Raw genomic sequence first — 22,725 nt, 5'->3', positions numbered from 1 at the left:
TATCAGGGGTGCCCCAGCCCCCCTCCCTACCCCCCCCACCCTGTGCCCTCCCCCTGTAGGTCCCTGTAGGTGTTTGGGGGTCGGTGGGTGCCTGGCGGGGGGTCCCGTGTCCCCCTGGGTGGTCCCACACGGCCAATTTAGGAACCTGCCGTCCGTTGTTTGCTCATTAAAGACCGTTCACAGCGCCTGGCCTGCAGCTGCTTGGGGGCCTGGGGGGCCCAGGGGGGGATCGAAGGTGGGGGATCCGGATGGGGGACAGGATTAAGGACCCCACGGCCGTGGCACTGGGGACAAGTGGTGCCCAGCAGGGTGCTGAGAGCAGAAAGAGCCCTGACATGGGGACACAGAGGGGACACAGGGGGGCATGTGTGGGGACATGGGGACACAGGTGGGACACACGTGGTGACACTGAGGGGTCACACGTGGGGACATGGGGTGACATGGGGACACGGGGGACACACCTGGGGACATGGGTGGAGACGTGGGGACACAGAGGGGCAACGGGTTCTGTGGGGAGATGAGGACACAGCTGGGGACATGGTGACACAGGGGGACACTGTGGGAACACGGGGCTGGCCCTGCCACCACATGCACATCCGCTGCTTGGATGCACAAACACAGACAGGGGATGCAGGGGTCTCGCGGTGTCACCGAGGGGCGGGGGTGGGGGGCTCTGTGGTCTCTTAGGTGTGTCACAAGGGCTCTGGGGTTCCCCGGGCTGCAGCGGGTCCCACGTGTCCCGGCAGGGGTGGGTCTCGGAGGGTCTCTAGGGAAGTCCTAGAGTGGTTCCGGGGGTGTCCCAGGAGCGCTTGGGGGTCCCGAGGGGAGTTTTCGAGGACCCCGAGGAGGTCCTGGGGAGGTTGCAGAGGCGTCCTCGGAGGGTCCTGGAGGTGTCCCGGAGAGTCCTGGGGGTGTCCGGGGGATCTCGGGAGTGTCTCGGGGGTGTCCGGGGGGTCCCAGAAGGGTCTCAGGGGTGTCGGGGGTCCCAGAAGGGTCTGAGGTGTCAGGGTGTCCTGGGAGGGTCCCGGGGTGTTCAGGGGGTCTCGGGAGGGTCTTAGGGGTGTCAGGGGGGTCTCAGGAGGGTATTGGGGGTGTCCGGGGGTCCCAGAAAGGTCTCGGGGGTGTCCGGGGGGTCCCGGGAGTGCCCGGTGTGTCCCGGCGGTGCAGGAAGCTCCGCCCACCGCCAGGGGGCGCTGTGCGGGAAGCAGGGCTGGGGGGGCATTCCCAGGCCCGTTGCCATGGCGACAGGGAGGCGAGGTCATCGTGGTTTCCATGGCGGAGAGGGGGCGTGGCCACCCCGTTGCCATGGCCGATTAGGGCGTGGTCGTGTCAGTTGCCATGGCAACGTGGGCAGGGCCGCTGGCCGGCCCCGCCTGCCGGGGGGGCGGCGCAGGCGCGGTGGCTCCGAGCGGTCCCGGCCCGGTCCCGGTCCCAGTGTCGGAGCGGCGGCAGCGGAGCGGGGGGAGCGGAGCGGCGGCGGCCGCAGCCGAGCGGTGAGTGCGGCGGGGCCACCCGGGGGCCGGGGAGGGACCGGGCAGTGCCGTTGCCGTCGCTCGTATCCCCGCACCGGCCGCCGGCGCCGGCCGGGGGGGCCGCGGGGCCTCCGGGAATGAAGCGGCGGGGCCGGGCCGGGCACGGGGCCCGATAGGCGAGGCCGAGGGGCCGCGGGGCCTCCGGGGATGAAGCGGCCGCGGGTGGTTTGGGGGGCCCGTCCGGTGCCGCAGGGGATGGAGCGGACGCGGCCGGGCCGGGAACGGGGCCGGGGCTGAGCGGCGGGGCCGGGGCTGAGCGGCGGGGCCGGGCGGTCCCACGGGGCCGGTGGCGGCGAGGCCGGGCCTGACTCAGCGGCGGCCATTCCTGTGGCCCGGCTGTGGCTCCCTCGGGGCCGCGGGCACGGCACGGTGCGGTCCCGGTACGGCGCGGTCCCGGTACGGCACCGGCAGGCCGGGAGCTGTAGTCCCGGCACCGCGCAGCACCAGCCCGGGTATCGCCGCCGGTCCCGGGCATCGGCGGGGCCTGGGCGTCCCCCAAAGATCCCCGGGCTGGGGGGTCCTGCGGGGCCCGGGCCGCCGCCGGTCGGGCAGTGTCGGTGCCGCCGCTGCCGTCCCGCCGGTGTTGGTGTGAGTGACGCTCCCGGGATGGTGCCGTGGCGGTCTCGGGCGGCAGGCGGCTGTGACCGTGACCCATCGAGCGTGACGCGCTCCCGGTGCTCGGGCTCATGGCGGCGGAGTCACCGGCACGGCCGCGGTGTCACCGGGACGGGATTGTCACCCGTTGTCACCGGTGCGGTTGCGGTGTCACTGGCGGGTGTGTGTCGGGATGGGGCCGGGCCCCTTTCACCTGTGCTCCCGCGCCGTCCCGGGGACATCCATCCCCATCTCCCGCCCGGGCCTTCCCGAGCGGGTCCTCCCGCCGCGGTCGGAGCGCACAAACCCGACCCTCAGCGCCGCCCTGAGACCCCCCGGTGTGAGCCCTCACTGTCCGTCCTGTCACGCTGTGGGGACACGGTGGGGACAGCACTGCCCGGCGGCATGGCACGGGCAGAGTGTCCCGGCCGGGGGTGGGAGCGTGTCCCCCGCCCGCCCCGGCGCTCCCGGCTCGGCTCATCCCGCGGCGCTCGGCATTAATATTTCAGGAGCAGGGGGGAGGGCTCCGCTCTGCACATGCTCCCGCCGCCGTACCGAGTTATTTAGGTTAGCGGGAGCCGAGCGGGGCGGGGGGATTTGCGCGGCCGGGCACCCAACCCGCGTTTCGGACACCGGCACCGCGCAGGCATCGCCGTCGGGAGCCGACAGCTCCCGGTGCGTGAGCGGCCGGTTCACCTCGTCGGGACGGGCACTGCCGCCGGGAGACAGGGAAGGGTGCCGGGGATGGAGCCGGTGCGGGGCTGGGGGCTGCCTGCGCCCGGCAAACCCACCTGTGCCCACCGCGGCGCGGGCTGGGGAGCGGAGATGCTCCTCTCGGGGTGGGGGGAGGTGGCACTGGGGGGACCCCTGGCGCGGGACAGCGGCGAGTGGCCACCCCTGATGGCACCCGGGCCAGCGTGCCCGCTGCCAGATCCCCGGCAGCCCCGCGGCGGCTCCGCACGGCGCTCAGCCCCCGCCGGGCTGTCTGCCACCCCCCTCGCGTGTTTGTCACTTGAGAAGCCACCGGGACGGCTCCCAAAATAGAACCCGCCAGTCGCAGCAGCCCAGTTCGCCCCGGCACCACGGTGCTGCCGGGCCGGCACCGACGCGTCGCCCGGTGCCCGCCGTCGGTGCCGCCCCCGGGCGCTGCGCTGGCACGGCCGCTCCGGCGCTGGCACACGCGTCCAGCTTCACTCTGCTCCCGTTTGTTTGGGCAGAGCGGCCCGGGGGCTGCGCCGTGGGACCGGGCCCGGACGACCTCTGCGTGCGCCCCGGCAGCGCCGCGGGACGGGCACGGACACAGCCCGGGGCCGTGATTATCAACTCGGGGCCGGACAATTAAAATGCAGCGGTAAGCGTCTCCCGCCTGGCCGGGCGCCCGGCAACAGCCCCTCTCCCTACGGCCTGCCGGGAATCGGGGCTCAGTTCTTATTTTCGTTAGTTTTTTGGCACGAGCCGGCGGCAAACCGGCCGGGCCGGAGGCTCCCGGCCCTGGGCGCGTCCATCACCCCGCGTCGGGGCGGCAGCGAGTCGGAGGGCGCCGCAGGCCCTGGCTGCCCTGTCATTACACCCGGGCGTGCTCGGCGCTGCGCCGGGGGCTTGGAAGGTGTTGGGAGGTTTGGGAGGGTAGGGACGGGCTGGGTGGCACCGCGCGCCCCGGCCAGCGCGTCTCGCTCCGGGGTCAGGACACGCCGGTGCCTGGCGGGGTCAGGGTTTTCCCGGAGGGGTCAGGGTTCTGACAGCGTGTCACGGTTCTCCCCGCGGGTCAGGGTTCTCCCTCGGGCTCTCACGTGTGCCGGCGTGTGCGGGAGTCGGGGTGCGGCTGGTGGCGACACGTCGGGCTCGTCTGGCGCCGTGACACCCCAGTTCATCCCACTGGGCAACCCGTCCTCATTCGTGGCCCTAAGGGGTCCCTGCCCCGTCCCAAACGAGGGCAGGGGGGCTAAGAGCCGTGGCGGCCGTGGCGGGTCCCACCGGGCATCCCCCGCTCCCCCGGGGCACGGTGCGGCCCCGCGGCTCGTGATGGGGTCCGTGCTCTGCCGGCAGCAGCTTCGGTTCTTTGGGGAAGGGCCGGCGATGGCGGGGGGGTGTCGCGGCTCCCGGCCGGGGTGGGTGGGCAGGCAGCCTCCCGCCCCCCTCGGCCCTCTGCAGCCCCCGGCCCCGGCGCGGCGTTCCCGGCAGCCGCGGCACCGCAGTGCGCGTGGCTCTGGCTCAGCGCCGCGCATGACTCAGCTCCGCTGCCGGAGCCAGGGGAGGGGGAGCGGGGCAGAGCCTGGGGGGGACCCCTGCCCGCACCCCGCTGGCTCCAGGCCGCGGGACGGGCGCGGGAGGGGCTCTGGCTCTCGCCCGTGCCGGAGCGGTCGGTGCCCACCGCACCGTGCCGGGGATGGCGGCGGCGCGGGGGCCGCAGTTCCAACGGCTGCGGTGGCGGCTAAAAATACCGCTACCCGCCCCCAGCTGCGCGCAGTGGCACGGCGGAGTGGGCCGGGGGTCCCGGTCGCGGCGGGGACGGTCGGCTCAGCTGCCCGTGGGGTTCGAGCAGCCACGGCCGTGCGGCATCGCCGGTGCTGAGTCACCGCGGTACTGAGCCCGACCGTGGGAGGGCTGCGGCCACCGGCACCTGTTCCTCCCCAAACGGGCAGCGGAGAGGTGGCAGCGCCCCACAGCCCCCCGCCAATGCACCCCCAGCCTCCCAGGGCACAGCCGTTCGGTGGCAGTGCCCCCCTCACCCCCCCGGCCTGTGACAGCGGGAGGGGGGGTGATGGGGATCACCCCCCCCAAGCCCCCGCCTGGCAGCTGGCCCGGGCCCCGCAGCCCCCCTCGCCAGGGAGGGAAGCGGATTAACGCCGCCGCTGCCGCCGCTGCCACCGCTGCTGCGCGGGGGGGGCATGGGGACCCCCGCACCCGGGGAGGGGCAGCGGGGCTGGGACCCTCGATTGGTCCCTGAGCTGAAGCATTTCGTGGGGGGCAGTGGGATGGGTGCTCGGTGCCCTCTACTCTTTGGTGGGGCTCCCCTTGCTCTGCAGTGCCACAGCCATGGACAGGGGGTCCCAGAGCCCCCCACCATCTGGGCACGAGCCTGTGTCCATGCCTGCCGGCAGATGTTGCCCCTCTAAGCCCTGCTCTAATGGACCCCAATCCCGATCCTGACCACAGCAGATTAGGCAGCACCGGGGGCCGGAGGGGGGGCCCTAAGCTGCTTAAGGGCAGCGGCCCCCGGGAGCCCCGTGACCTCACACAGGGCAGCAACAGCCCCCCAGTGCAGAGGCAGTGCCCTCGGCAGTGCCTGCAGCCCCTCTATGGTGCCCACATCCCCTGGGACCCCCTGCCCATGAGCCACATCCTGCACTGCATCCGTGTCTTGCTCCCAGTGGCACCCTGTGACCTGGCTCCCCTGGGTATCCCTGTTCAGGGCAGGGGTCCACCCAGCTGAGTGGGCCACCATGGGACGTCTGGGTACCTTCACGCCTCCCTGTCACACCCCTCCTGCCTTATTTGCAGGTGCGGGTGGAGGGGGCGGTCCCAGAGGTCCCATGGCAGCCTGGGGAGCCCAGATGGGATGTGTGTCCCGGGTTCCAGTGCCCCCAGTGTGAGAGCCTGGGTGGGATGGATACCCTGGGTTCTGGTGCCCCCAGTGCGGGGTTAGGGTGCCCCAGGTGCCGGTGTGACCCCCGTTTCTCACAGCTGGGGTATGGCCGTCAATGTGTACTCGACGTCGGTGACCAGCGAGAACCTGAGTCGCCATGACATGCTGGCCTGGGTCAACGACTCCCTGCAGCTCAACTACACCAAGATCGAGCAGCTCTGCTCAGGTGGGCTTGGGGGGCGTTGGGGACACGGAGGGGGTGGTGTCAGGGTGCCCTCAGCCCCCCCTGACTGCAGCATGGCCCGGCACAGGGGCTGCCTATTGCCAGTTCATGGACATGCTGTTCCCCGGCTGCGTGCACCTGCGGAAGGTGAAATTCCAGGCCAAGCTGGAGCACGAGTACATCCACAACTTCAAGGTGCTGCAGGCCGCCTTCAAGAAGATGGGAGTGGACAAAGTAGGTCCATGGGGATGGTGGGGGCTGTGCCACGGGGGGCTGTGCTATGCTGTGCCGGTGTCCCCACCGTGCCAGGGGCTGCACTGGGAGCGCAGCCCCACCGGCCCCTCCGTGTGCCCCCAGATCATCGCCGTGGAGCGGCTGGTGAAGGGCAAGTTCCAGGACAACTTTGAGTTCATCCAGTGGTTCAAGAAGTTCTTTGACGCCAACTACGACGGGAAGGAGTACAACCCGCTGCTGGCGCGGCAGGGCCAGGACGTCGCGCCGCCCCCTAACCCAGGTGATCACATCTACAACAAATCCAAGAAACCCATTGGCACTGCAGGTAATGTCCGGGGCCCCCCGGCGAGCGCTGCCCCTGCCCTCTGCACCCCGTGGCCAGGCGTCCCCCTGAACCCCTGCCTGCACCCTGCTCTGCTGCCTGCCTGCCTGGAACAGGGGGACTGGGTGGGTCTGCAGGGACAGTGGGGTAGTGGAGGGGACAGTAGGGAGCTGGGCCAGGCTCGGCTGCCTCTGTCTGCCCGCTCACCAGGGGCTGGGGGTGGTTTGTCCCCCCTTGGCTGCTGTCCTCCTGTGCTGTGCCACCACGGTGCAGCTCCTGTGGGCATTGGGGGCTCTGTGCCAGCCACATGGGAACATTTCAAGGGCTGGGACTCCCCCCAAATTGCACAGCAAACCCCATCCAAGCCACGAGCACCCCTGGGGGTTTGGGAGTGAAATCTGCCAGGGGAAACAGAGGCAGGGGGGCTGAAAGCACGAGAGCCTGGAGCCACGGCTCTGCCTACCCTTGCTGCCCACTGCTGTCTCCTGGCACGATGCAGGGGAAGGTCTCTGCTGACAGCCCCCCCAGCTGGCATTAACCCACTGGTCCCCATGTGCTGTCAAGTCCCCCAGAGAACCTCCCCCACCGGCCCCAAGAATACCCCAAACCCAGCCCGCCTCGGCAACGTGCCCAGCGGCATCCTTCGGAAAAACTCGCCTGCCACCCGCAACGGCGGCACCGAGGCCGACGCGCAGATCCTGGAGCTCAACCAGCAGGTAGGGGGGACCCTGCCAGGGGGGGCCGGGTGGCACTGCAGGGTTGTGGAGGGCCCTGAAGGCTCCAGCCATTTCCCTCTCCCACAGCTGATGGACCTGAAGCTGACGGTGGATGGGCTGGAGAAGGAGCGGGATTTCTACTTCAGCAAACTGCGGGATATCGAGCTCATCTGCCAGGAGCATGAGAATGAGAACAGCCCCATCATCACTGGCATTGTCAGTGTCCTCTACGCCACGGAGGTGAGTGCTGGGCACCACAGGACGCCTGGGACCCCTGTGTCCCCATGCTGTTCTCTGGACATCCATGGGAAGGGAGGGACCCCTTCCTCATGGCCACTCCCAGCCTCATTCGCTACCCCGGGTGCTGGGCGGGTTTGGGCTTTGTCAAAGCCCTTGTGCCATGCTGGGGGGGTGAGGGGGGTCAGTGTGCCCACCTGTGTCACCCCTGTGCTGATGGCCACCATATCCCCCTCAGGAGGGCTTCGCTCCACCAGAGGATGACGAGCTGGAGGAGCAGCCGCCAGAGGACCAGGACGAGTACTAGCCCCGGCCCGCGCCCGCGCCCCCCGCGCCGCCCCCCACCATAGACATTCGAGGTCCGAGCCCGCGCCTCGCCCTGCACTGTCACACGCCATCGCGGTCTCCGGCAGCTCCGGGGGGAACCCCCCCTTTCCATAACCAGCTGACGTCCCCCGGGCGAGCAGCGCGGTCGCGCCGGGGCCGGGGCTGGGGCCGGGCTCTGGCCCCGCGCTGGGGCCCAGCCCGCACCACTCCCTCCCCCTATTTATTTCCGTCGTCCCCCCGGTGTGAGCGAGGGCCGCGGCTGCCCTGGCGTCGCGCCCGCCCGTGGTGGGAGCGAGAGGGAACACCAAGTCCTTGGGGGCTGGCCTGGGGTGCCACGTGCTGCCTGCCCTGCCAGGACCCCCACGGCCCCGGGATCCCCGCGGCAGGGTGGGTGTGCCCAGCAGCCTGCGGGAGCGGGAGGCCGTGGTGTGGAGGAGGGAGGGGTTGCTTCAGGTTCCCAGGAAGATGAAAAGGAGACCCCAGCCCTGTGCAGCCGTGGCAGTGGGGGCCACCTACCCCCACGGGGGTCCTAGAGCGGGAGCCTGTCCCTGCTAGGGGGTGGGGACAGCGGTTGCCCTCTCCCCTCGCCTGTGGCGCCTCGGAGCCGGGGTCCGGAGTGGGTGACCACGAGGACTTGCAGCACCCGCCCGCCCCGGCCGCCGTGTTCCTGTCGCATCGCTTGTCTGGTCCATCACTCCGGTCGCAACGCTGCATCTGTGTTCAGTTTTATTTAAATAAACTCGTGTGGTAACACTGCGTGCTAGGGGGCACTGTGCTGGGGGGCACCAAGGGGTCCTGGACCTGCTCCCTGGCCTCAGGGTCCCTCCCTCCGTGCTGCCAGGCCGTGCGGGCAGGAGGTACCTGGGAGTTGTCCTGGCTGCAGGTTGTGGGGACGCTGCGGGCAAGGAGGGTTGGTACAAGTTGGGTCCATTTTGGGTTAGTGATTTGGTTTTGTGGATATTTTGGGATATATGATCCGGAGACTGCCTTGCTCCCGATGCTGCCCCGGCATTAATAATAAGCGTGGGGTGTGCAGAACTCTTTGTGGATCAAGAGGGCAGCTGCAGAGCAGGTAAGTAATACACCGCGGGCATTTCCTATTGAAGTGGTTTTCAGCTCTGTCCTTAAACCAAGAAATCAGGGGAGAGCGCGAACGCAGTCCCCCACTACCACAAATTATGCAGTCGAGTTTCCCGCATTTGGGGAAATCGCAGGGGTCAGCACACCCGGAGTGCAAGGGATGAGCCTCGCCCTGGGAAAACCACCTGCCTGATCATGGTGTCTCCCCTGCCAGGTAAGTATGAGTTGGCCAACCCAACCCCCACCGGCCCCGCACCGCGCACCCACCCCTAACACACGCTCACCGCCGACCCGGACCCGAACCCGCCCGGCCTCGCGTTCCCCACCGGCCCGCACGGCTCCGCCCCTCGCAGCGCCCGCGGACGCGCGTGGCCGCGGAGTCTGTGCGCGAGACGCGTCCCGGCGTCCCCCGCGAGTGGAGGATGATTTGCATATCCACGCCCACGCCTCCGCTGCCCCTCCCCGGGCTCCGCGCGCAGGGCAGCGCCCCCTGGCGGATCCTCCCGAATGGGTTCGGATCCATTGGATCCGCTGGAATGGAGGGAAGCGGGGCTGGCTGTTTAACAGGCGTTTCGTCGGGCAGTTGGTGCCAGGTATTAAGAAGAAATTCGGGAAGAGAAGGAGCATCGTGGACGGTTGTTTCCCAAGTGATGTCTGTAACCATAGGGAAGAGGGACAAGACAAGGAGAAGAGCCAGGTGAAATTCCCAAATCCTTTGTCAGCTGCCCCAACCGACATGCCAGGACAGGGAGGAGGCAGAGGGTGAGGTAGATTCTGGGGGAAAGGCTGGGGAGTAACACCCCTCCAGAAGGATCAGGGTGCCTGTTGCAGACAGGAGGGGCGATGGGAAAAGGAGCGTCCCGAACTGCAAATGGACAGAAGGGAGAATCGGAAGAGATGGGAATTATGGCAGAAATTGGGCTGGACTGAAGGGGACTGGTCCTCAGGCCAGTTCTCAGCTTCCAGGTAAGCTGGGGAATGAAACAATGGATTTTCTAGTGGATACTGGAGCAGCTGATTCCATAGGTCCTGGGGGACCATTAGTAAAAGGAAAGTCAGTGTTGGTGCTGTGAAATTCCTCAGGGACAGGGAATCCCCCCGACTATTTTGCAACCCGTGGAATTCAGGACTGGGAACGTAAAATGAACACATCGCTTTCTCCACAGGCTGAGTGTCCTTTGCCATTGCTTGGGCAGGATTTGCTGTGTAAGTTAAATGCACAGTTGACTTCTCCTCAGGACTCTGTCCTGTTGCATATTCCTCTGGAAAATACATGGAAAACACAGCTCTGCCCACTCACCGAGGGAAACCTGCAGACAAGGGAATCTCCAATGAAGTTTTAGGTGCAGTTGTACCGTTGGTTTGGGCTCTGGGAACTCTGGGACGAGCGAGAAACCCGAGTCTGGTAAAAACTGAACTGAAACCAGGAGTCGAACCAGTAAGAAAAGACCAACATCCCATAAAATGAGGGGCCTGGAGAGGACTGGAACCATTTATAGAGTCATGTTTAGAGTTTGGATTGCTGCCAATCGGAATCTAACACTCCAGTCCTGACAGTGAAAAAGCCTCAATCATCAGGATCTAGAGCAGTGTAGGAGTGATGGGAAGGTAATGCCTGGACACCTGATGTTCATCTGGAGTCGAGTCAAAGAAAGAAAGTTTGCACCAGATTATTCAAAAGAAGAGGATGGAGAAGACAATAAAGGGGAAATACTTGCAAACAGTGAGTGGTCTCTGAGAAGATGGCAGATGCACCAGGAGGTCCATGTGGGGGTAGGTGCTTTTGGCAGATCAGAAACACAAATATCTGTTAGTGTCAGTAAATACCTTTTCTGGTTGACTGGAGCTTTCCCCTGTTCCACCAATAAGATAGGGAAGGGATTAAGGCTTGTTAAAAGAAATAATATCCAGAAGGAATTTTCAGGTAATGTACCCCACTTTATAGCAGAAACAGTGCAGGAAGAATTTTTGCAGATTAATTGGGAATTATCCCATGGTGATCCCAGTCCAGACAGAAGCTGGAAAGAATCAATTAGACAATAAACCAGCAAATATCAAAGTTATGCCGAGAAGGTGAGTTGGAGTGGATGGCTGGCAGGTTTCCTTCAAACTGGATCCACTGTTGTCATTGTTAGAGTTTGTGTGACCCGGAGTTGTGTCAGAAGAGGAGGAGGGGGAGAGGCTGAGCCTTGCAGATGAGGAGGCGGGGAGATGCAAATCATCCTCCACTCGCGGGGGACGCCGGGACGCGTCTCGCTCTACAGACCCCACGGCCACGCGCGTCCGCGGGCGCTGCGAGGGGCGGAGCCGTGCGGGACCGGTGGGGAACGCGAGGCCGGACGGGTTCGGGTCCGGGTCGGCGGTGAGCGTGTGTTAGGGGTGGGTGCGCGGTGCGGGGCCGGTGGGGGTTGGGTTGGACAACTCATACTTACCTGGCAGGGGAGACACCATGATCAGGCAGGTGGTTTTCCCAGGGCGAGGCTCATCCCTTGCACTCCGGGTGTGCTGACCCCTGCGATTTCCCCAAATGCGGGAAACTCGACTGCATAATTTGTGGTAGTGGGGGACTGCGTTCGCGCTCTCCCCTGGCTTTCTTGGTTAAAAAACAGATATAATGGGAATAAAAGAACATGCGGAGATTCAGTACCTAAGTAGAATTTCTGTGTAGATCTGTCCCGGCCACCCCTCCTCGGAGAAATAAAGGATGAGAGGAAGTTGCGACCTGGATCTGCTGGGATTGGTGGTTTTCATGGGTCAGGCGAGGGTCGCACGGAGCTCCGGGGGTGCCCGAAAGTTCGCGGATGACACCAAGCTGGAGGACGGTGTCGATCTGCTGGAGGCCAGGAAGGTTCTGCAGAGGCACCTGGACAGGCTGGAGAGATGGGCTGAATCCAGCTCTATGGGGTTCAACAAGGCCAAGGGCCGGGTCCTGCACTTTGGCCATAACAACCCCCTGTGGCACCACAAGCTGGGGACAGAGTGGCTGGAGAGAAATGGACCTGAGGGTACTGACTGACAGCAGCTGAACATGAGCCAGGGGTGCCCAGGTGGCCAAGAGGGCCAATGGATCCTGGCCTGGATCAGGAACGGTATTTCCAGCAAGAGCAGGGAAGTGATTCTGCCCCTGGACTGGGCACTGGTGAGGCCACACCTGGAGTGCCGTGCCCAGTTCTGGGCCCCTCCGTTCAGGAAGAACATTGAGGGGCTGGAGCAGGTGCAGAGAAGGGCAGTGAGGCTGAGGAAGGGACTTGAGCACAAGTTCCTGTGAGGAGAGGCTGAGGGAGCTGGGGTTGTTTAGTCTGGAGAAGAGGAGGCTCAGGGGTGACTTCATCACTCTCTACAACCCCCTGAGAGGAGATTGTATCCAGGTCGGGGTCGGTCTCTTCTCCCAGGCAATCAAGCAGTAGGACAAGAGGACACAACTGCAGCGGAGAGGTTCAGGTTGGACATTGGGAAAAGGCTCTTTACAGAGGGAGTGGTCAGACATTGAAATGGGCTGCCCAGGGAGGTGGTGGATTCACCGTCCCTGGAGGTGTTCAAGAAGAGACTGATGTGGCACTTGGTGCTCCGGGCTGGGTGACAAGTGAGTGTTGGGTCACAGGTTGGAGTCGATGATCTCAGAGGTCTTTTCCAACCCAGTTATTCTGTGAACAGGACCCCTGCGGCCATGGGCAGCACCCGCCGGAGCTGGTGGGAGGACAGCAGAGAGCCCTCCCCTGGACTGGGATAGGGCAAGGGACACCAGAGCAGCAGGATGTGGGACCACGAGTGTCGGGGGCGAACCCCGAGGCGTCCGAGACCCTCAGTAAGGGCGGGGAGGCAGCGAGGGGAGCCTGCTCCCCCTCCCAGTGCGAAGCTCGGGAATAGCTGGGGGTCCTGGAGCATCCCAGGGCGCCCTCTCCGAACAGACACTGCCGATGCCCGGGGGACGCATCCACATTCCCGGCTGGAATTGGCCAGTGAGGGCTCTGGGCTGCCGCATCTGGAGCCGGGATGATCCCGGCCTGTCCCACCCTGCGTCTGCAGGCCCTGGGAACCTCCTGCGGGAGCGGCTCCGCGGAAGGGGCGCTGAGAGGCCCGGGTCACTCCCGTGGAGTCCGGGAGTGCAGCCGGACTTCCCGGGGATAGGAGTTGGACGAACCTTGTGCTAACACCACTCAAGGAGAACTGAGCGCAATAGGGCTGAACGGCACAAGTGTCGTACAGAGCCCCCACTTCAGAACTCATCCATCCTTGAACCGCGATTATCAGGGGAGAGCGCGAACGCAGTCCCCCACTACCACAAATTATGCAGTCGAGTTTCCCGCATTTGGGGAAATCGCAGGGGTCAGCACACCCGGAGTGCAAGGGATGAGCCTCGCCCTGGGAAAACCACCTGCCTGATCATGGTGTCTCCCCTGCCAGGTAAGTATGAGTTGTCCAACCCAACCCCCACCGGCCCCGCAACGCGCACCCACCCCTAACACACGCTCACCGCCGACCCGGACCCGAACCCGTCCGGCCCCGTGTTCCCCACCGGTCCGCACGGCTCCGCCCCTCGCAGCGCCCGCGGACGCGCGTGGCCGTGGGGTCTTAGAGCGAGACGCGTCCCGGCGTCCCCCGCGAGTGGAGGATGATTTGCATCTCCCCGCCTCCTCATCTGCAAGGCCCAGCCCCTCTCGGCGCGAAGCGGCTCTACCAGCGGCGGGGTCTGCGGGGGGGGCGGAGCCGACGGAAGGGCGGAGCCACGGATTGGGGCGGAGCCGCCGGAGGGGGGCGGAGCCGACTGGCGGAGCCGCCTAGGCGGAGCGCGGTGTCCGTGCCGTGCCTGGTCACGTGTTCCGGCGGGGCGGGGCGGAGACGTGGCACCCGGCGCGCGCGGCGCGTGTGTCCCGGAGCGGCCAATCGGCGGCGGCGGCGCGCGCAGGCGCTCCCGGCCACGCCCTCCGGCGCCGCCGCTCGCGCTCCCGGTGTCGATGGCGGCGGTGGGAGCGGCCCCGGGCTCGGCCGGCCCCGGCCCCGGGCGCTGGGAGGTGGTGCGCAAGGGCCGGCGGGGCCCCGCGGGAGGCACCGGCAGCCGCCGAGCCCTGGGCGAGGCCAACGCCGGCCGCGCGCTGCCCTTGGCCGGTGAGTGTCCGCGGCCGCGGGGCCTCGGTGGGGCGGGCGGGGCTCCCGCGGGTCCGGGCACGGCGTTCTGAGCGGGGCTGGCGGGCTCGCGTGGAGCTGGAGCGGGTCTCCCGTGAGCCCGGCGGGGTCTGCGGTGTGGGGGGAGCCTTTATGGGGCGGGCGGGCGCCCCCGGTCGGTCCCCGGTCGGTCCCCGATCGGGCTGCCGGGCGGTCTCGGGGCAGGATGCAGGGGGTCCCTCGTGGTTCCGCTGGCGTTGGGGGTTTCACGGGGGTCGGGCAAGGGTCCCCCGGAGGTCCGGGGGTATCCACGGGGGCGGTGAGGTCTCGGGGGGTGCTGTGGACTCGGTCGTGGGCCCCTGTCCCCGTGGGCAGCGCGAGGGTTTGGGAGGGGTCCCTCTGTTTGCCCTTCGTGCCGAGGTCCGTCCCCGTGCCCCTCTGCCCCCGTGTCACCGTGCCCTCAGCCACCCCTGCCCTCTCCCGCCCCCAGCTCCCATCGCCCCCTCCAGCACCATCTTCCAGCTGGGCTTCGAGCGGGTGCTGCGGAAGCAGAACAAGGAGCAGGTGCCCCCGGCCACGGCCCCGGAGCCGCCGCCGCGGAAGCAGCAGCCGGGGAAGAGCGGGAAGAAGCCGTCGGGCAATGCCAGCAGCACCAAGGCGTGCAGGAGCCGCTCGCTGGAGGAGGCCCTGCGAGCTGTGAGTGTGCCCAGCCGGGCCCTGACCCGCTGGAATGCCGGGGGCCGCTGTTCCCATCCCCTTCTGGCTGCCGCGGGCACTCTTTGATCGGGTGGGAGGGGGCACGGGGAACGCGGGGCCCTGACCCTGTTCAACCTCATGCACGGGCTCATCCTCTGCTGGGCCAGCTGGGAGGAGCTGCCTCGTGCTGGAGGCAGGAAGGAGACAGAGGCAGAAGGCAGCTGGAAGGGAATTTTTCTCTCCTCACCCACTCCCTGTCTCTGTCTGAGAGGAACCCTGAGAAAGCCTCGTGGTGGCTGGAGCCTCCTCCGTGTCTCACCAGTGGGGCCCTGGGAGCTGCTCCGGCAGCTCCTTCACTCTGGCTGGCTCTGGGAACCCATCAGTGTCTGTCCCACTCGTCCTGGCTGTGTCTGAGCACAGCAGGGTCCAGAACTGACCCCAGATGGGCTGTACTGGGGTGACATGTCATGGGGACAGCGCCTGCCACAGCCCCCCACGGCATTGCCCACTGGGCTTCTCCCCTGCCCTGGGTGTCACATCCTGGGGCTTCTGCTCCCCCCTGCATGGGGGGTGCCCTCTGCTCCCCAGAGTGATGGTGGTGGGTGCAGGACCCTGTGTGATTCCCACGTGCAGTTCCTGTGTGCAGTTCCCGTGTTCCCGGGAGGGCAGCAGGGCCAGCACTGTCCCGGTGCTCGGTGGTGTGAGACGCCGCGTGGCCCTGCCGTGTCACTGGGGAGGGGTTTTGTTTCCTGGCGTGGCAGCAGCTGGTTTGTGGCACATTCCTTTTGAAAGCTGGGGCCGAGCCAAACCTGCCCGAGGGCACCCAGCTCGCTCTGCTGAGCCCTGGCAGTGGGAATCTGCTTAGAGGGAGCGCTCACATGGAAAGTTGGGCTCTGGAAAACCTCACCCAGAGTCCAAGCCCTGCAGCGTGCCCTGACAGATCCCTGACAGATCCGCTTCTCCGAGCCCGTGGATAATCCGGGTGTGCAAGCAGGGAGTGAGCGTGTCTGGGTAGCAGGGGGGTGGAGGGGACAGGAGCTGCTGCTGCGCTCCAGGGTTGGCACTGCCACGTTGTCAGGTGGGTCTGGGTGCTCGTGGTTCTTTCCTCCCTGGAGGACTCCAGGTGAGGAGCTCTCGGCAGTGCCCACATGGACCGGCCGTGTCCGGGATCACCCCAGGCTGATCCTTGCCCAGCCACAGCTGTGAGCGAGCCCATGGTGGTCCTGGTGTGTGCCAGCCTGTGCCAACGGGCTCCCTGGCGCTGGCACAGAGCCAGCTCTCCGGGATGAGCCTTGGGAGCCCCAGCAGCTGGGGTTTTCCAGGCAGGAAGGGCGGTGTTCCCAGGATGAAGGCCCCACACCCCCGGAGGAGACAGAGTTGACTTTCCCCTCCCCTGCTTTTTGCCCAACTCCGTTCATCCCAGGCTGACTTTGTCCGTCTGTCCATCTTCCAGCTGGACCTGGCGGATCTGCAGAAGGAGCTGGAGAAGAGCCGGAGCGTGTTCCCCGAGAACCCCTCGGTGTGGGTGAAGGACCTGGCCGGGTACCTCAACTACAAACTGCAGGCGCCCCGGAGCGACCCCGTGCTGAGCCAGCACCCCCACGGTCCGTTCCTGCTGCCGGGTGGGAAGGGGCAGGGCCATGGTCCTTAGTTAATGGAATGGGGAGGATTTGCTTCCTTCTGGGCTGTCCCCACAATGGGCTCCCCTTGGCCACACATGCACTGAACCTGCCTGTGCCACTGGCAAAGGGGAGGCTTCCCCAGCCACCCCTTCCCCATGGGGACCTCTGCCTGCTGCCGTGGAGGTTGGGAATCCACTCGCAGGTATCCAGAGGGATGTTGGGGCTGGATTTCCCTCTCCTGTGTGGTCTGGTGGTCCCCACTCGTGCTGAGCGTGTGTCACTTGGGATGGGAGAGGGGGAAAGGAACAAAACGTTCTCCAGGTCCGTGTCCATCCTGCACTGTTGGTGTCTAATGGGAAGCCATCCCTCAGGGCTGGATTAGCTTCCTCTGGACCAAAATCATTGGGGAGGAGCCCGGTGCTGCCAGGGGGATGAGGACGAGGTGCTCCCTGCGCCCGCCTCCTGCGGGCCGGCTCTTCCAGCTGCTGCAACTCCCCAAAACAGGGTCTCATCAGAGTCCTCCCTCCCTCCCTCCCTCATCTCACCCCAGACTATCCGTACAGCCTGGCGAGCAAGGAGCTGAGGAGCATCATCCGGAGCCTGCTGGGAAGGGCGTCAGGAGTGCTGGAGCTCTTCTTTGACCACTGCATCTACACCATGCTGCAGGAGCTGGACAAGGCCCCAGGTGAGCACCCGGGCAGCTGCTGCTCTTTGGAATTCCTCCATGAAGAAAGGAGGGGCGAGACACCTCCTGCCCACCCGTGTGTGGTGAGGGGCTGTTCCTGCCCGGGGGTCACTGCTGTCCAGAGCAACAGGAAGAGCGAGAAACAGCACTTGGGGAACAGCCAGGGTGGGGCTTTGCTTTGGGAGTTGTGTTGGGATGTCCCTGGGGAAGGGCTTGGCTGTCACCAGGTTGATCTCACAGGGAACATGAGGGGAAACGAGCCCTGGGAAGTGCCTGGACTGGGGGTTGTGAGGGAGAGCCCAAAGGTGGCCATGGCTGAGCAGGACCCCCATCTCCATTCCAGGGGAGTCACTGCATGGATACAGGATCTGCATCCAGGCACTGCTCCTGGACAGGCCCCGGATCGCCACCACCAACCTGGGCAAGGTGAGCTGGGCACTCGGGTTTGTGGGTGCTGCAAACCCAGTGGTGCTGCTCCTCCTCCCACCCTGGGGGTCCCCTGGAGCAGCTGGAGGATGAGCATCCCTGTCCATCAGAATTCCTTTGGGAGTGATCAGGGTTGTCCCATGCACGAAGCCCTTCTGCCTCCCTGTCCTCCCCACGCAGAGGGACTGGCGTCCCAATGGGTTCTGCTTGCCCCTCTCAACAGCCCTGCACCCCCTGGACTGGGTTTTGGGGTTCTCTCTGTCCCCCCAGTGCGGTTCCTGGCCTCACTGGAGCTGTGGGTCCATGCCAAGGGCCCTGCTCCAGGGTCCAGGGTAGCCAACACAGTCCCATGGCCTGCTGTCTCCGGACTCACTGGGTTGGGGTGGGCTGTGGTTCTTCCCCACTAACGTGTCCCCTGCTTCCCCAGTACCTGGAGGTGCTGCGCTCCCACCAGAATCGGCCAGCCAAGTGCCTGACCGTGCTCTGGGCCCTGGGACAGGCCGGGTTCGCCGACCTCCACGAGGGCCTGAAAGGTGAGAGCCGGGTGCAATCCCCCTCCCTGGCACTGCCAGGGTGTCTCTGCTCCCACTAGTGGTACTGCTTTGGGGTGGGAAAAGCTTGGGAAAGACCTTTAAGATCTGGAGAGTAGCCTCCTGTGGCCGGGACAGGGAATGGCTGGATCCTGAGAGGAGCCCTCCTGCCTGGAAGGACAAGGAGTGTGCTGCTCCACTGTCCCCTTGCAGCGCAGCTTCCCCGGAGCCCTTCCCGAGGGATCTGCCCGTGTGTCTGCCAGGTGGTTTTGGGTGGGCTGTCCTGGTGTAGAGACAGCCCAGCTGGACCCCTCCCACCTCTTCTCACAGTGTGGCTCAGCGTGATGCTCCCGGTGCTCGGCATCAAGTCCCTGTCCCCGTACGCTGTTTCCTACCTGGACCGGCTGCTGATGTGAGTGACTCCTGTTTCCCACCGGGTAATGTTGCTCCTCGCTGGCCCCCGCAGCAGCTCAGGGCTCTCTTCCGCAGGATGCACCCCAACCTCACCAAAGGCTTTGGCATGATCGGCCCCAAGGATTTCTTCCCGCTCCTGGACTTTGCCTTCATGCCCAACAACTCGCTGTCACCCAGGTACGCTGGTCCATCCAGGCACCCCGTACCCCAGCGTGGCTGTGCTGCAGGGTGAGCCCCTGCCCCCCGGTGCCCCTGGGCAGCACCTGCTCTCCTCCAGCCTGCAGGAGCAGCTGCGGCGCCTCTACCCCCGCCTGAAGGTTCTGGCGTTCGGCGCCCGGCCGGAGACAGCCCTGCACACCTACTTCCCCTCCTTCCTGTCCCGGGCGACCCCCACCTGCCCCCCTGCCATGAAGAAGGAGGTGAGCCCGGCACGGGCTGGGTTTTGTGCTGCTGTGGAGCCACAGCAGGGCAGGGGTCCTGTCACCCACACCCAGGGGCTGGAAGTCATTGGGTCACAGGATGGTTGGGGTGGGAAGGGACCGTAATGACCATCCAGTTCTAACCCCTGCCATGGGCAGGGGTGCCAGAGTTTGAGTTTCACGCCCTGGGTGTGGGGGTGGGAGGCTGTGCCAGGGCACTGCCTGGCACACAGGGTGTTCGGTGTGCTGGGGTGAGGGTCGGGTGTAACGACCAGCTGTGCCCCCTCCCCAGCTCCTGACCTCCATGAGCCAGTGCCTGAGCCTGGACCCGCTGAGCTTCAGCGTCTGGAGGCAGCTCTACACCAAGCACCTCACTCAGTCCAGGTCAGTCTGTGCCACAGCTCCACGTGGGCCCAGCACCCACCCACAGAGCCTTTGGGACTCCTAAATTCCTTCTGGGAGCTCCTGCCCAAGCCCCTTGTTCTCCTCCCCCTCCGCAGTTTGCTGCTGAACCACCTTCTGGAGTCCTGGGAGAGCTGTAGCAAGAAGGTAGGAGTGAGCTGTGGGACCGGGGAGGTCCTGGGGTGGGATAACATCCCTGTGCTGCTGCAGGGGCTCCCTGTGCTGGCAGTGTCCCCGTGGGACTCCCCTGCCATGGCAGCTCAGGGGGGCTGGGGGTCCTGACACAGCTCTTGCTGTGCCCAAGGTGCGTCAGTCACTTCAGGAAACTGTTCGCTCCTTCAAAATGACCAACGAGGAGCTGGTGGCCAGAGGGGCTGGCAGAGGCGAGGACGTGGCTGCCTGTGACACCGCCTGCAAGGTGAGGGGTGCAGGGGATGGGTGGATGGGTGGATGGATGGGTGCTGCCCAGTGTCACTCTCTAGCTGGATTTCAGCTCTGTGCTGGGGCTGTGAACGGCCCCTCCTGCCACCAGCATGTGCCAGGACAGGGCCCCACAGCGGCACGCACACAGGACAGGCCAGGACAGATGTGCTGGCCCCTGTCCATCCTCCCAGCTGCCCAGCAGATGACACTGTTCCCGCTGGGAAGCCAGGGGCAGGTGTTGCTGGAGGGTGGTGGGGCTGTGCTGGGACTTCCCCAGTGCCAGGACACCGTGGTGACGGTGACAGTGGTGACGGTGACAGTGACAGGGCCTCGTCCTCCCGCCCAGGAGCTGCTGCGCAGGATGAAGGGCCGGGGCTTCCCCTGGTCACAGCTGCTGCTCGTCCTCCTGGTCCTCGTCACTGGCCTCTTCCTGCACGACGTCCGGACGCATGGCTCCTTCCAGGGTACGGCAGCAGCTCTGTGTGCCGGGAGTCACGGAACCAGAGAGGGATCCAGGCTGGAAAAGGCATCCAGGCTGGAAAAGGCCTCTGGGAGCATCGAGTCCATGCACTCCCCCAGTGCTGCCAAGGCCATCGCCGGCCCGTGTCCTCAATTGCCACATCCACACGGGTGTTAAATCCCTCCAGGGATGGGGATGCCCCCTCTTCCCTGGGCAGCTGTGCCAGGGCTGGACAACCCTTTCCAGGAAGGAAGTGTTTCTAATTTCTAATCTAAACCTCCCATGTCACAGCTTGAGGCTGTTTCCTCTTGCTTTATCAAAGAACATCCCTGGGATCAATGCTGTGGCTGCTCCCCTCAGTGAAGCCCCCTGTGTCCCTGCCTCATTCCCAGGTCCATCCCATGGCTGCTGTGAGCAGCAGGCCTGTCCATCTGTCCAGGTGTGGGACACTGGTGAAGACAGGAGCTGCAGACAAACCCCCCTGGCCTGTGTCCCCTTGGGAGAGTCCCTCGGGGATGCCCTCATCCCTCCCTGCTGGACCTCAGAGCCCTCGGGGACAGACTGACACGTGTCACAGCAGAGCCCTCAGGGACAGACAGACACGTGTCACAGAGAGCCCCTGGGGACAGACAGACACGTGTCACCAGAGAGCCCCTGGGGACAGATGACACATGTCACCAGAGAACCCCTGGGGACAGACTGGCACGTGTCACCAGAGAGCCCCTGTGGACAGACTGGCACGTGTCCCCTCAGCCAGGGACTGTTCAAGGAACACTCTTTTCTCTTCCAGCCTCCTCTTCCGCACGGCTGCTCCGCTCCTCCGGTGTCCTGCCCGCCTCCCATCTGGCCTGGCAGAAGGTGTCCCACGGCTGCCTCGAGGGCTACAGGTCTGTGACACTGGCGTGGGTGGGTGGCAGACGGTGGATCTGGGGGGTGAGGCCATCGTGCAGCGTGACGGGGGCTCAGGAGGGAGCCGGGAGCTGTTCCCAGCCCTGCCTGGGAGCACTTCCAGCTCAGCCTGGAGTTCTCTGTCCACCCCGTGGTGGTGCTGGTGGTGCCCTGGTCTGGCACTGCCCTTACCAGTCCTCCCTTCCTTGCAGGTGGCTGGAGCACAGCCTGGCCCACCACGGCTCTGCGGCTGTGTCCGTCCTGCGGCCGCAGCTGGAGCTGCTCTGGGACACGGGTGGGGAGGTGGCCCGGGATGTGTCCCAGCAGTGCTACTCCCTGCTCTCCTGGCTCCAGGGCAGCCTGCCCTGGCTCAGCGAGTGGGTAAGGGGGGGTTCCCAGGGCTGGAGGAGACCAGGAATGCCATGGGGGGCTTGTGGGAGGGGGAGGCCCTGCACCACATCTCCAGTGCCATTCATTCTCCTGCTCCCACTGCTTTCAGTGACTTTCAGGGCTGACAGGGAGAGGCCTGAGAAAACTGCCTGTTGTTGGTGTCCTGAAAACTCTTTATTTTGGTGGCAGTGGGGTGATGTCAGTGTTCCACAGAATGTGGGTGCCCTCTGCTGTGTGTTGGAGAAGAGGGGAGGTAGGAAGGGTTCAAGGATGACAGAGGAGGGAGGGGGCAAGATGGAACTATCAGGTTACTGGGACCCCAGCCCCAGACCTGCTGAGGGGATCGATGTTCACCCCACGCTGTCTCTGCTCCTGCAGGTCCAGACCCGGGTCCCCGAGTCGCTGCTGCACTTCGCCGAGTGCGTGCGGGAGCTGCTGCTGTTCCTGGTGTGGAGCTGCCTGGTGCCGCTGCTGCAGGGCCTGGCCTCGGTGCTGCAGCGGGGCTGGCAGCGCTGCCTCGACTCCTGCAAGTGAGCAGACCCCCTGTCTGGTCCCACAGGGTCCTCGGGGTCCCTTGGGCTCCGCTCCCCCAGGGGCTCCCTCGGTGTAGCAGCCATATCTCTCCCTGTTGGGTGGCCCCTTGTCCTGCTCCTAGGGATGTGTCACCCTGTGTGTCACCAGGGCTAGTTGTCACCCTGCCTGAGGTGCTCCTGTATCCCTCCTGTGTTTCCCCTCCTGCCTCAGGCTCCACCCCCATAACCCCTTCTTGCTTTTCCAGTGGGGACGTGACGTGGGAGTGCGTGAGGGACCACCTGACGAGTTTCACCTCTTCTTCTTGGATTTACCTGCAAAACACAACCCTGGCCCTCAAAAACTGGGCCCTGGCCATGATTTCTGGACACTGAGCTGCTTTCTGGAAAAGGTCACACTGTCTCCCGACATTCCAGCTGCCGAGTGTGGCTGGATGGGGGATGGAGACACTGAGGGCAATGCCCACAGGAACTTTGGGTCAAATCGGGGCTTTTGGGGGAGGTTTATTTTCCGGGGAGCTGGGGAGACACACATACAGTCTTTTTCCACACCCTGTGACTGCTTTGCTTTCCCTCTCCCTCTGTCCCTGGTGGGTGATCCCTGTCCCCTTGTGCTTTGCCTGCTCACAGGATCAGGGGTGGACACCCGGAGTCCCCACCCACCCCACCCTTTCCCCCGGTGAATGAACCGATTTATTTTATTATTTTTTTCCTTACAATTACTCCACGTGCTTCATTTGCTTTCCTTACTGAAGATGCCTGCAGGGTGAAAGGGGTTGTCCAAAGCCCCCTGCCCCCCATCCCCAGCACTTTTTTTGGGGGGGAAGGCTCCGTTTCCCCTCAGTGGTTGGAGCTGTGTGGGTCGCTCCGTCTCAGTGCTCAGCAC

General features: G+C 65.4%; 2 protein-coding genes and 3 non-coding genes across 7 annotated transcripts; 3 read left to right on the top strand and 2 right to left on the bottom strand.

The window, feature by feature from the left end:
* Positions 1 to 1,355: 1,355 nt before the first annotated feature.
* MAPRE3 (microtubule associated protein RP/EB family member 3) lies at positions 1,356 to 8,527 on the top strand. 3 transcript variants are annotated; one of them, XM_050330881.1, is made up of 8 exons: positions 2,784 to 2,801; positions 3,344 to 3,477; positions 5,811 to 5,938; positions 6,024 to 6,169; positions 6,293 to 6,494; positions 7,056 to 7,207; positions 7,295 to 7,447; positions 7,683 to 8,527. In XM_050330881.1, exons 2-8 carry the CDS (start codon positions 3,470 to 3,472, stop codon positions 7,749 to 7,751), a joined length of 858 nt encoding a protein of 285 aa, XP_050186838.1. In that variant the 5' UTR covers positions 2,784 to 2,801; positions 3,344 to 3,469; the 3' UTR covers positions 7,752 to 8,527. The 3 variants fall into 3 exon arrangements, with proteins under 3 accessions (XP_050186839.1, XP_050186837.1, XP_050186838.1); XM_050330882.1 differs by lacking the exons at positions 2,784 to 2,801; positions 3,344 to 3,477 and adding an exon at positions 1,356 to 1,493; XM_050330880.1 differs by lacking the exon at positions 3,344 to 3,477 and having other exon boundaries at positions 2,783 to 2,801; positions 6,293 to 6,449.
* Positions 8,528 to 8,909: 382 nt separating this feature from the next.
* On the bottom strand, positions 8,910 to 9,073 carry LOC126648197 (U1 spliceosomal RNA). The gene has a single exon (XR_007630761.1). It is a non-coding gene; the product is annotated as a U1 spliceosomal RNA (small nuclear RNA).
* Positions 9,074 to 11,275: 2,202 nt separating this feature from the next.
* On the top strand, positions 11,276 to 11,439 carry LOC126648196 (U1 spliceosomal RNA). The gene has a single exon (XR_007630760.1). It is a non-coding gene; the product is annotated as a U1 spliceosomal RNA (small nuclear RNA).
* A 1,660-nt stretch (positions 11,440 to 13,099) lies between these two features.
* On the bottom strand, positions 13,100 to 13,263 carry LOC126648203 (U1 spliceosomal RNA). The gene has a single exon (XR_007630766.1). It is a non-coding gene; the product is annotated as a U1 spliceosomal RNA (small nuclear RNA).
* A 543-nt stretch (positions 13,264 to 13,806) lies between these two features.
* On the top strand, positions 13,807 to 22,561 carry TMEM214 (transmembrane protein 214). The gene is made up of 17 exons (XM_050330859.1): positions 13,807 to 13,957; positions 14,445 to 14,650; positions 16,104 to 16,254; positions 16,823 to 16,957; positions 17,301 to 17,383; positions 17,811 to 17,916; positions 18,244 to 18,325; positions 18,403 to 18,504; positions 18,605 to 18,746; positions 19,039 to 19,130; positions 19,247 to 19,295; positions 19,453 to 19,566; positions 19,918 to 20,035; positions 20,822 to 20,918; positions 21,132 to 21,300; positions 21,688 to 21,839; positions 22,088 to 22,561. The coding sequence occupies exons 1-17, from the start codon at positions 13,807 to 13,809 to the stop codon at positions 22,212 to 22,214; spliced, it is 2,076 nt and encodes a 691-aa protein (XP_050186816.1). The 3' UTR covers positions 22,215 to 22,561.
* Positions 22,562 to 22,725: the final 164 nt, after the last annotated feature.

The sequence above is a fragment of the Myiozetetes cayanensis genome, unplaced genomic scaffold (genome assembly GCF_022539395.1).
Source record: "Myiozetetes cayanensis isolate MyiCay16 unplaced genomic scaffold, myiCay2020 scf45, whole genome shotgun sequence".
Lineage (NCBI taxonomy): Eukaryota > Metazoa > Chordata > Aves > Passeriformes > Tyrannidae > Myiozetetes > Myiozetetes cayanensis.
Note: the sequence above shows the minus strand (reverse complement) of the source record. Positions and strands in the feature narration are given on the sequence as shown.

Coding starts and splice junctions, on each gene's coding strand:
- MAPRE3 (XM_050330881.1), top strand. Junction 6,170..6,292: donor AGAAGATGGGAGTGGACAAA/GTAGGTCCATGG, acceptor GTGTGCCCCCAG/ATCATCGCCGTGGAGCGGCT. Junction 7,448..7,682: donor GTGTCCTCTACGCCACGGAG/GTGAGTGCTGGG, acceptor TATCCCCCTCAG/GAGGGCTTCGCTCCACCAGA.
- TMEM214 (XM_050330859.1), top strand. CDS start 13,807: ATGGCGGCGGTGGGAGCGGCCCCGGGCTCGGCCGGCCCCGGCCCCGGG. Junction 13,958..14,444: donor CCGCGCGCTGCCCTTGGCCG/GTGAGTGTCCGC, acceptor TCCCGCCCCCAG/CTCCCATCGCCCCCTCCAGC. Junction 20,036..20,821: donor GACGCATGGCTCCTTCCAGG/GTACGGCAGCAG, acceptor TTTCTCTTCCAG/CCTCCTCTTCCGCACGGCTG.